Consider the following 13,029-nt stretch of genomic DNA (forward strand, 5'->3'; position numbering starts at 1 on the left):
CGGATATCGATTTTGGCGTTATCTCTTCATGAGAGTCTATCAGCAACGACCCGCTCTGAGGAGAAGTTGGAAACTTAAGTGAAAGGAGACTGCCAGAGGCGAGGAACGTGACCTTGGTAGACAACAGTAGGCTGATCGTGACCAAGATAATAACTGGCAACATCACATAGAGAGGTCTACTCATTTTGCTCGAGAATTTGGAGGGAAGAGGGCATGTGTATCGTAAAGATGATACTTCACTTCTGGTGATACTTAACAAACAAACAAACGAACAGCAAACAGCAAAGAGCAAACAAACAGCAAACAACAGCAAACAGCAAACAAACAGCAAACAAACAGCAAACTAACCAAAAAGCCTGAGCAGAGTGAGAGTTGTGTTGGTGATAATTGGAGGGAGCCTTGCACCAGATTTATTACTGAGTTTCCGTCGTCGATACATTGGCCTACTCGGCGTGTCACCCGTATTCTCATCAATGAAGTCCTGTTTCAGTTCGTCGGGGACATCCTCATCACTGTCACTTTCAATCTCTTCCATCGAGTTTTGGCGGCCTCGCCCACCTCCATACTGAAATTACATCAAAATTTAATTCGTGAAAAACACCAAATGTTCATGTTTTCATTTTTTGTACAATTTGTGAAAAATCACGTTTTGCGTAAAATAAAAATTGCCCACAAAAAAAAAGAAAAGACGTCGTCATAGTTTTCTAATCAAAAAATTTTCAAAATGTTGGCGGATCATGAAATGACCAAAAAAGTGTGTTTTGCAATTTTACTTTTCTTTTACAAATCGAGGTTATTTGCAAAATCCTTGAAGAAAACACAACAAACCAAACCAGACACGACCAGATATCATCGCTCGCAATGTCATGAATTTGCAAGAAGTAAATTATGTGCCCCATTTTAACACGATGCAAAAAAGTGGACCAAAAGTGGCGAGGGTACGGTACACCTATTACACCACTGTGAACCAAACCGACCAAATCAGATCACAATGGCACACGTTTACAAAGCAGACCAATCTGGACCGGTCCAGATTAATCTAGATAAGTTTGGTTTGTGTGAACACCCCCAATGTCCAATACAGTCGAACCTCTCTGTTAAGGACATCCTTGGGACTGACAAGTGCTGTCCTTAATAGAGAGGTGTCCTGATTACAGAGGTCACATTGAATGGAAACAACAAGTTTGGAATCAAAAGTCCTTACTAGAGAGGTTGTATTAATAGAGAGTTGTCCTGATTAGAGAGGTCACATTGAATGGAAACAACCAGTTTGGAATCAAAACTAGTGTCCTTACTAGAGAGGTTGTATTAATAGAGAGATGTCCTGATTACAGAGGTCACATTGAATGGAAACAACCAGTTATGAATCAAAACTAGTGTCCTTACTAGAGAGGTTGTATTAATAGAGAGTTGTCCGCTTTGTTTTTACCTACCCCGTTGGTCGCCAAAACGTCTTCAGTCTCCTCATCCTCGATCTGAACATCAAAAGGATTCCCGACATCGAGATATTTTTGGAAATAGCCGTAATTTGGCCGGACCGGTTTCTCAGGGTCAACAGACTGGGAGGAGATGGTTTGACCAGCCGAACTCATCTTATTACACTTATGTCGCAAGAAACGAAACTCCTGAAAATCAGAATGGAAAAGTTAAAACAATCACACGAAATGACCCTACCAGAGAGACCAACCAATACACCCCAACTTTCCCAAATGGACTCTTCTGATGCATTACTTAGAGGAGTCTATACAGAGATATGGGGGTGAAAAGGTCTTGTTATCCAGAAACTCATGAGTGGATATCAGGCCAAATACATCCACGGTGATGGAGTAGCTTGGGTCTCTAAACTAGCGACCAAGAGGTCCCTGGTTCAACCCCCAATGTCGGTGTGAGACTCTAGACACGTCTCTTTACCTAATAGGCCTAACTCCACTCAGGTAAGAGACAGACCTGCTTAGGTTGAAGTGCTGTTTTAGCAGGTCATCCGAGTTCTACTGAAATGTTTCAAGCAGCTTAGACCGGGCAATAGACATAAAGCACTTTGAGAATGTTCTACATTATAAAGCGCCAAGACATGGCAGATATATTCTACATGGTAATTTTTCTGCACAGAAATTTGATCACTTTTGAGTTATCTCTCTGGTGTCTTATAGGATAACTGTATTTCAAACGATTTTAAATACTATATACAGACCCTTTAAGATATTTACAGACAGGAGTGAAGTTAGGAGTTTACAATTTAACAATACCTGCAACTGAGTCGTAGCGAAACTGGATTTGACCGGACAGAGTTCCCATCCCTCATTCTCCAGGAACATGCGCAGCTCGTCCATCCGCGCCCGGTGGTAACTCTTGAAATAGTTCAGACTTTGCGTTCGTATCGATTCCTGTAAAGCCTCGGATTTACTACCACAGAATTCTTCGCCAATTTCTATGAGCCTAAAGAAAGAGAATTTAAAGTATAATGTAAGCAAGCTGCAACCTCACAACAAAATCAACGGTTGCTCCACCAAAAGGACTTTCTGAGGTGACTGCTTTGTACATTACACCAGTTTAAGACGTGACAGAATTCAGTCACGGAGCCAGTCTCCACTGGTTGCTCGTCTGAAGATTTTCTAAGGTGACTGTTAAAGACAATACAAAACTCCACCTCTGCCCGAAACTACTCTGGACATTTTTACAAACAGAATTTCTTTCTGGTTGGAATTAAACTCGTTTTTCTAGAGGCATACAATTCTCACAGATGGATTATGACACATAATTCTAAAACACCTGGGTTTTATAGAATAAACCGCACATTACAGTGTAAATGCACTATGCGCAAACAAAGCCTCGTTTTGAATTCAGCGGTTATGGTTAGGTTACCATAAACACCTGGGTTGGTGCAAAATGTGGAAGCATTTCAAAAGCATTTCAAACCACATTATTCGATATTTAATTTGAGACGTTTTAGAATAGAAATTGATACCTCACTGTCAGTGTTGATTGTCTCACCCAAAACGCTCAAGTGGAGCTAAAATATTGATCCACATTTTAGCTCCACCCTGGCGGTTTTTGTGAGACACCCAATACCGGTAGTTCTGTATCAATGCCTTAAACTATACGACTGGGGCAAGACACCCTGGTCTTCATAAACAAGTGGTCCTTTAATAGGTTGCGTACAATCGAGCAGTATAGTTCTCCAGTAACATACCTTGGGACATCCAATAAGCCAAGCTACACGACAGGGCCAACAATCACAACCTGGGTTTTCCTTATCAGAAATTGACTGACTTTATATTTCATAATTATGTTATGTTATGTTATGTTATGTTATGTTATGTTATGTTATGTTATGTTATGCGGGCCATCAAAACTCATTTATTTTCCAAATATTTTTTAAATGGGTAAAGTCTTAGTTTTTATATTTCTCTTCATTACCATTGTTTTAAATTTCTTATGTTTTACACCAATGTTTTACTAATGTTAAGTGCTCTAGTTTTTTTTGTTTTTTTTGTTTTTATATTTTCCTTTATTACCATTGTTTTAAATTTCTTATGTTTTACACCAATGTTTTACTAATGTAAATTGCTCTAGTTTTTTTTGTTTTTATATTTTCCTTTATTACCATTGTTTTAAATTTCTTATGTTTTACACCAGTGTTTTACCAATGTAAAGTGCCTTAGAGCTCGTTTTACCTGTATAGGGCATTATAAAATATGGTAATTTAATTTAATTAATTTAATCTAAGCTTTGAAAACATAATCCAAGACCCGCAAACTCCAACAAGGACAGGATTCCAGTCTGTAGCCACCCTACTTACCTATTCAGCAAATCTAAAACTTTGATAAACTCGTCAAACTTGAAGTATGATAGATCAGTCTTAAGCACATATAGTCGAACTTTTTGCTGGACATCCTGCCATATCCGCCCAAGACCATGTTCCAGCTTCTGCTTGATGTAACGCCGATTGAATGCAGCTTCAACATTGCTGCTGCCAGACTCTGTGGAAAGATAATTTCATTTTATAAAACGATCAGTTTTGATTGATAAAATGGCTTTTTCAACATGATTTTTCTTCTCCAGCGTTCGGTCTCTACTCGGAGGTTTTATTCTCCAGGGAGTATTCCTCCACCAAGACGGGTTAAGCGTTTTAGCAGACATTTTTCAAAAGGAAAAACTAACAAAGAGATCTGTCAATTTTTCAATCAACAAGTTATTTTTTTCTATATGATTCTTTTTCATCACCTTCAGCATTCACTCTTCACTTGTAGGAGGTGTTATTCTCCAGATATAACAGGATATCTAGTTTTTCGAAAATCAACAAATACCCGTCCAATAAATGCATATCAACGAACCTTGATCCGTCGGCTCCAAGTCATGTTTTTCATGCCATAACATCGTCTGATAATAACTCTTCATGACTTCCCATAATGCCTTGCACAAGTCAATCAGACATGGTGTAAACAAGTCCGGACTGATGTGCTGCATATACAAATGAAACTGGTTTAGACACTCAATATTATTAGATACAGTAGAACCTCCTTTAGTGGACACCTCTCTATTAAGGACACCCTCTCTATTAAGGACACCCTCTCTATTAAGGACACTAGTTTTGTCCCGAATTGGTTGCTTCCATTCAACTTGACCTCTCTAATAAGGACACCTCTCTAACAAGGACAGCATTTGTCAGCCTCGAGGGTGTCCTTAATAGACAGGTTCTATTGTATCATCAAAAATATATTGGCTCGCCTTACATATTTTTGATATCATATCATTTAATCTGCAAAAATGGTAATTTTGCTAAGGTGCTGGAACAGCAGTAGTGCATATCATTTTCAAGAAGTTGACTACTGAAGTACAAACAAATGGTATAAGCCGTTTACCACTAGGCTTTTAGGCTACTTAAAGTGATACTATGATGTGATTTACAACTTTGCGGAAATACGTCCGTTTTTAATTGTTGATCACAAATGTAAAGCTCAAATTTTCCATTTTTGATTAGATTTATTATAAAATCGCTGAATGTAAACCACCGCGACCGCGAAAATGTTCATGTTGTGACGTCATCAACGAAAACGGCATCGAAGCGAGCCGTCTGGGCGTGATTAAACCATCAATTTCTAGAAAATGTGCATTTCGATTCGAAAACCTTACCGATTTATGAGAAAGTGACGTAGTCATTTGTCAAAAACAGCTAAAACATTATGTGGTGAAATTTGACACGAGTTACCCTTTAAAGAATTACTCCTCACCTCGCATAAATCCAGATATTGTCTTTTCTGAAAGTTGCTGTCTTCCGTCCCTGAGCAGAGTTCAACATAACCGATGACGATTGTGAACGCGGTGTTATGAATGGCGCTAGCAAAGTGCATATTCAGCTGGTCCATGGCAGTCTGCAACAAACAATAAAGACGATTTTGATGAACTTTCAAAGATTTGGCGCCAAAACAAGTAAAAACCTCGATTACCAACAAGTTTTTAGGGGTGGTGACACACTTCATCTGATACTGCTGTATACTTAAAGGTTTTTTTAAGAAGTAAATGTCTATAAATCCTATTGGGCTACAGTACGAAAATTACTGGGCCAAATTCTTCAAAGGTTGGTTAATCTAACTTCGAGCAAAAACATATTTTCCAGGTATTAGATGAGCAAATCAAGTCAAAACAACTTTTTTCATTGGAGCCCTTCGTTGAATTCTTTCGAGGGGCTGGATAGGGGCGGATTTTTCTGATGGAAATGATGGTATTTTTGAATCAAACTTGACACATTTGCGGAGATACACGAAGAAAGACAAGGGGTGATATGAATAAAGACAAGTAAATGCTTTTACTACAATTTTGTACAGAAAGGCCTAGTGTAAATGTACATGGAGTTTTAGATAAAAGCATTTGCTGGTCTTTATTCATATCACTCAATGTATCGAACCCATTACCCAGCAGGTCAGATACAGGACCCTAACCAGACATGGCAAAATCTTCCAAGACAACTTACCTGTGTTTTTCCCAGCAGCCTATAAGCAGTCTGGACCTTCTCGTAATGACGCGTATCAAAGTTGTTACATGTTTTAGACAGAGCCACATCCAGCGCCTCTTCAATCATTTCCAAAGTGTCCTTGAGTTTTGAACTCAGCTCACTGCAAGGGGAGAAAAGAATTGATGTGAGGAAGAATGGAAAGGCAGCCACCAAGACCTGATGTGTTCAGATTTTAGAAATGTATGACGTACTATGTACGTCACTAACACGCCATGGTTGAAAAGATGCTCAATTCTCTCACGATAAACTCACGACACGACTCTCCGTCTTGTGGGAAACCACTACTGCTTTGTCTCCATAACCACGGGCGTTACCTCTAACATGTACGGATGATGCAACCCATGCAGCTGAATACACGTCTCGAGTCTCCTCGTGATAAAACATGAAACCCTGAATGAATGCTGGCCGGCCAGGCTCATGTCCCGTTTAGCAATTCGTGTCAAGACTTTATAAATATAACTTTGCCTCAAATAAAACTCCCGAATGAAAACGTCCCAAGAACACAAACTGAACACCGACTGTCCGAAACTAGTCTCCACAAAAAAACACCTCCTCTTCCACTGCGCATGCACCAGGTACACAAAGCTTTGGTGACATGTGGTGACATGTGGTGACATGTGGTGACATGTGGTGACATGTGGTGACATGTGGTGACATGCACATGACATGCCTTGCACGTCACTCGCAGCAAAAGCATCAACCAACTGCCATTTCCCTAATAGTCGGCACGACCGGATGGGAAGGCTTCTCATGAATTCAAGCAGAAATCTGAGAGGAGTAATATGAAAAAATTCTTAGCACGGTGAACATTACTATAGTTACCTGATGCAATGGAAGTGTCTGAATGTGCTTGCAGCTTTTTGACACTCTATAGTTACCTGATGCAATGGAAGTGTCTGAATGTGCTGGCAGCTTTTTGACACTCTATAGTTACCTGATGCAGTGGAAGTGTCTGAATGTGCTGGCAGCTTTTTGACACTCTATAGTTACCTGATGCAGTGGAAGTGTCTGAATGTGCTGGCAGCTTTTTGACACTCTATAGTTACCTGATGCACTGGAAGTGTCTGAATGTGCTTGTAGCTTTTTGACACTCTATAGTTACCTGATGCAATGGAAGTGTCTGAATGTGCTTGTAGCTTTTTGACACTCTATAGTTACCTGATGCAATGGAAGTGTCTGAATGTGCTTGCAGCTTTTTGACACTCTATAGTTACCTGATGCAATGGAAGTGTCTGAATGTGCTTGCAGCTTTTTGACACTCTATAGTTACCTGATCCAATGGAAATGTCTGAATGTGCTTGCAGCTTTTTGACACTCTATAGTTACCTGATGCAGTGGAAGTGTCTGAATGTGCTGGCAGCTTTTTGACACTCTATAGTTACCTGATGCAGTGGAAGTGTCTGAATGTGCTTGCAGCTTTTTGACACTCTATAGTTACCTGATGCAGTGGAAGTGTCTGAATGTGCTTGCAGCTTTTTGACACTCTATAGTTACCTGATGCAGTGGAAGTGTCTGAATGTGCTTGCAGCTTTTTGACACTCTATAGTTACCTGATGCAGTGGAAGTGTCTGAATGTGCTGGCAGCTTTTTGACACTCTAAACACAACTGGATGGCTCCAGGATAATCCTCCTCTTCCAACATCTCACGAAGTCGGATGTCTGTCCTTTGCTGAAAACAGAAACACATTCAGTTCATCAACAACGAGGGAATTATAAGTACAACCCAATAATTTCTAATTTACCTTAAAATACAAACCCTGTCTGTTTACCAAGGTTGTTTACTAATAAGAGTGCTCCGATGAGGCAAACAATAAAGGGTTGATGACATGTCATAGAGTTATTTTTTTGTTTTGACTTGTATCGCTTCCAAGTCAAGCAGCTGAACAAATATGCCTTCTAAACATACAGTGAAACCTCCCTTAGTGGGCACCTCTCTATAACGGACAACCTCTCTATTAAGGACAACCTCCTTATTAAGGACAACCTCTCTATTATTTATTAAGGACAACCTCTCTATTAAGGACACTAGTTTTGATCCCAAATTGGTTGTTTCCATTCAATTTGACCTCTCTAATCAGGTCACCTCTCTATTAAGGACAGCACTGGTCAGTCCCGAGGGTGTCCTTAATAGAGAGGTTCTACTGTACCAGAGTTTTGATGGTCTTCAGCGATTTGAGAAGTCCAACCAACTGCTGTCTCTTCCTATAGTTGGCAAGGAGGCCCAGGCTGGCTGTGGTGAAGTCCTCTTTCGCATTGGACAAATACCTTGACACAGGACAAACAAAGCCGGATAAGAGGTATTAACCGAATGGTGTAAAATTTCAGAATTATAAAATGTACATGACTAAAGTCCATTCATAATTTGTCCGCATTGTTTGGGCTCTGAAGCACAAACATCGTTTGGGGCTCTGGAGCACAAACATCGTTGGGGCTCTGGAGCACAAACATCGTTTGGGGCTCTGGAGCACAAACATCGCTTGGGCTCTGAAGCACAAACATCGTTTGGGGCTCTGGAGCACAAACATCGCTTGGGCTCCGGAGCACAAACATCGTTTGGGCTCTGGAGCACAAACATCGTTTGGGGCTCTGGAGCACAAACATCGTTTGGGCTCTGGAGCACAAACAACCTTTGGGTGTATTACATTGAATTTTGACATTTTCGGCTCTGTACAGTTATTTCTTGACGAATGTTGAACAAGGGGGAATCACTTAAAATACATGAGTGCTACAGACAACAATGCTGAAGAATGCAAATAACTCGAGAAAATAATATGAAACTTTTTCTTGTAAAAATCTTGTCCTTTGAACAGCACTCACTTCCACAAAAAAAGCTCTTAAACGCTTATTTTTGGCAAAATTTTTAAAAATTCAAAGATTCACGGAGAGGTGAGAAAGTGCTCTTTTCCTGCCAGTTATCAAATTCAGCATAAAGTATGAGAAAAAGTTCTGAAATCCACCTAAAATCAGAAATTTCACATCCCTGATTGCAGTTGTACAGCACTCACCTTCTGCCATTCGCGCAGACAACGCTTGCCGTCTGGAGTGACTGCTGTAACTCCATGACTCGGATCAACTCCGCAGCATATGCGGGGTGGTTCTCCAGGACTAACTCAGACACCTTCTTTGAGACGGCCCGGAGCTGACCGCGTAGTTTGCTCCTGTCCTGATCAATCGCTTGAAGCTCAAGAACATCAGGGAGTTTCTGAAATTGATGAAATGAGGGCCGACATTGTACATTCTATTGCCACTTCTGCATTTTATCGCTAGTTACGTCATGATGTTAATTCCCATTAAAGAGTGGCGATATATTGCACACTCCTCTCATGGGTGGCGCATAGTCAACATATACAGCAGCTTTTACGCCCTGCCCAAGGAATTTGTACACACGCTTTTTACCGTACAGAAGTCCAGTTATTCTGACAGGGCAAAACAAGGTAACAAGACTTACATCCAATTCAGCGCGACTTGCATCAAAGTCATCTCCATTGAAATAATCCTTTTCAATGCTATCTATCGCTTCTTGGTCAGCTTGGGGGTCATTGGGGAACTCCTGACTGGTCTGAGCCTGTGAGGAAATACCGAGAGACAAGAGTGGAATAATTGGTAATTTCATTACATTCCAAACTAAAATAGATCTGCAAATGTGATGAACTTTCCAAAGAAGCAGCATTATAATTCTCTTCTTCCTGGTCATAAAAAGTTTTAAATCTTTATATAAAAACTGAAAGTCAGGTTTAGTCTGTTATGTTCGGAATAGTGCGACCGCCATTTTAGGTTAGCCATACTCACGTGAACTTTGAACTTTGAGACCGCAGGATCAGCAGCGAAGTGTTGAGGTGAAAGGTCATCGACGGGCGACTTGACATCAGGCTGCAAATTGGATAAAGGATCAGTAAAGATTCATTCAGACTAATTTTTGTGTTTCCAGACAAAATTTCAAGTTGCCTCCTCTTTCAGCTTTCCAGTATGAGTAAGTTGAAATTGAGGACAAGTGTCTCAATTTCTAAACTTGGAGCATCTCGTGTTGGTTGAAATACTTCCCGTGATGTACCAGCTTTAAATAATATTTGGTGTCTCGAGCTCAATTGAAACACTGAGTATCACTATCGTTATCCATGTGATATACTGTCGATTTCCTGGCTCGCATGGGTGGATCCAGCAGCAGGCATCCTAAACAGCGTCCACCATGTTGAAAGTCAGGTATAAAGTCATCAAAATAAAATTTAGTTACATTAAACGAAATAAGTACGCCATCAAACACATGTCCTGAAAATTTCATGACATTTGGGTGTAAGATAAGGGAGATGTTGTCTAAAATCACAAGGCTCCTGTAGTATTGGGAAGTCCCATCATTTCCTCCAAGTCAAATCCATTATGGCCGCCGACTGGGTGCAGGTGGTCGCTGGTACATATTTGTAAAGGTCGCTTATTTCCACATTTTGCTCGGCGTTTGATCGAAAGATGACTCGTGGTTACATCATAAATACCAACTTTTATTCTCAAAATCTGAACTTCGTTTGGAAACTCCAAGGGCGTCACCGGAAGAGAGCACTGCGCAGCTGCTCTGCGCAGTGCTAAATGTTAAAGGGGCGGTGGCCCAATATGTGCCCGCCACATACCTCCCCCCTTAGGGTTTAATGTCAAGTATAGAGTCATCAAAACAAAATTTAGTAGCCATACAGGAATTTAATACACTTTAAAACACATTTCCTGAAAATTTCATGACATTTGGGTGTAAGATAAGGGAAATGTTGTCTAAAATAACAATCCTGTCTATCATTTCCTCCAAGTCAGATCCATCATGGCTGCCGGCTGGGTGGTGGACGCTGGTACCTTTATTTGAACAAAAACTTGCCAATCTAGCACCCAAATGTTATGAAACGTTCAGGAAATGGGGAAAATGTTATACTGATGACTTTAAATCCTGATAGACACTAGTGAATGCTGTTTAGGATGACATTCCAGTAGCACTTGCCACTGAATACAGAGCATCTCTGCTCTCGATTAGCGCTGCACTTAATTTCCAAGGATGGGTTGTCTCCGCTCTGAACACTGACTATCATGATGCACCGTCTTCATTAATAATAATGAAGTTTTTGTATAGCGCTTTTCCATGGATTTGGTCAGTGCTCAAGGCACTCCCTCTCCGTGTGATCTTGTAAATAAGTGCGTTTTTAGTTGTGCCTTGAAAGTGTCAGTGTTTTGGCAATCTTGTATGCCCTTGGGGAGTTTGTTCCATAGCCGTGGCCCACATGCAGCGAAGCTACGGTCCCCAAAGTTCGTTTTCGTTCGTTTTTCACAAAGAACCGTTGAACCAGATCTTGTTGTTCGTGTAACCTCCTTGGTGCAAAGAAGTTCCTGGAGGTACGTTGGCACAGATTGTCTCAGACATTTGAATACCTGCAGGAGGATTTTGAATTCAATCCGAGCAGACGCTGGGAGCCAGTGTAACTCGCGCAGTATTGGGGTTATGTGCTCAGATTTCTTCATCCTGCACACAATTCGCGCCGCAGTGTTTGGTACACGCTGCAAGGGCGCGATCGTCATTGCAATTCTTCTGTTATCTTATGCATTAGGCCTAAAGTATAGGGCCTAGCCCAGGGCCAGGCCTTGAAGTCACTGTCCTGGTTGCCCAACTGATGCCCTAGCATCGGGCCTCAAGCAAGTCAAGACCCCAGGTCAAGACTTTTACTGCCGACACCACTCATCACTGTCCTTAAAGGTCTTCTGCCATTATGACAGTGTCACCCTCAGTGGAACTCTATACCCAGCTGCCCCTCCCCTTTCACTTTTGCAATTTTGGGGGTCTGACATGACTGTAATTGCAATATTCTCCACATGAGCCCCCTTGATAACCACCTCGTGGCCGAGACAGGGACTACAAGATAGCTGAAGGGTACGTCGACACGCAAGAACAGTACAATTAAACAGCAGCGCTCCAGTAGACAGTAGTGCATTTTGTACACACACCTGTGCATCCCATCCTGAAAACATAAAATTTGTGACATGTACACAACTTTCACTGATTTTAGCCTTTTCACACAACAAAAATAACTGTTTTCACACCTGTTTGTTGAGCAACGATTTGAACTTCTTTTTTAGATCCAGTTGCAGGGAATTCATGATAGCTTTCGTCTTGTATCTCACATATTTTGAAACAAAACTCGTGAAAATTTTCTGTTAAAAGTGTCAATATTGGTGTACTGAAGAAGAAAGCGAGTCACAGCATTAAATTTAGAACCGCGCATGCGTAGAACGTGAGTGTTGCCAAAACTAATTGGAGTTGAAAATTTTATTATTTCTCTCGTTTATTCTTTTAATCACCGGATGTTGGCTACAGAATTTCCTCAATAATGATGATTTATGTAAAATAAATGAGTCATTATTCAAATGTCTAAATTTGGCAAATGCAATATTGTGCTAATACTCTTAGACAAGACACTTTACTTGTGTTTGAACTTCATCAGACCCTATATATAGCATCAGTGCAGTGTCCTAGTAAGCGCGCATGTAGGAAACCAGCTTTAGTTCCTTCCGGCAATTTTTTGGTTGCGATAGACGGTTCTCTCCGTGTATCTCTTCAGCAGTAACTAAAATGCATCGCAATTAGCCGGTGTAGAAATGGAAAATGTCCCCCTGGAAATTGTGTCCGAAGAATGAATATTTCCTGGGACATCCAAGTCTGCTTATGGCCTTGGACTATGTTAATTCTCTGGTGTAGGGGGTATATAGGAGGTGTGGATTTTTTGAATTTCTTGTAATAGCATCCCGCGAAGTTACTATTTATAGCTCACAACGTCATTTGCATAAGATATTGATGACGTTTTAGTCACGTGACAGTCGGACATCGACACTTATTTCTACGCATTTGAGCTTATTTCAAAGTCAATTATCTTTACCCTGCATTGTTTTTAGCATGAATGATACCATAGAGTCAGAGAGAGAAATATTCAGAACGATTATGTAGTATTTCCAACACTCGGACATGTGCCAGATTGAATCTAACTGCCCTAGTT

At 40.7% G+C, this 13,029-nt stretch overlaps 1 protein-coding gene across 1 annotated transcript; it reads right to left on the reverse strand.

The window, feature by feature from the left end:
• Positions 1–343: 343 nt before the first annotated feature.
• LOC135500379 (syndetin-like) lies at positions 344–12,214 on the reverse strand. Its single transcript, XM_064791817.1, has 13 exons — positions 12,080–12,214; positions 9,803–9,883; positions 9,462–9,578; positions 9,019–9,215; positions 8,161–8,278; positions 7,564–7,682; positions 5,972–6,113; positions 5,232–5,372; positions 4,335–4,461; positions 3,800–3,980; positions 2,247–2,436; positions 1,434–1,625; positions 344–565 (listed from the first exon to the last, which is right to left on the reverse strand). Exons 1-13 carry the CDS (start codon positions 12,134–12,136, stop codon positions 344–346), a joined length of 1,884 nt encoding a protein of 627 aa, XP_064647887.1. The 5' UTR covers positions 12,137–12,214.
• Between the last annotated feature and the right edge of the window lie 815 nt (positions 12,215–13,029).

This window comes from Lineus longissimus, chromosome 16 (assembly GCF_910592395.1).
Source record: "Lineus longissimus chromosome 16, tnLinLong1.2, whole genome shotgun sequence".
NCBI classification, from domain to species: domain Eukaryota; kingdom Metazoa; phylum Nemertea; class Pilidiophora; order Heteronemertea; family Lineidae; genus Lineus; species Lineus longissimus.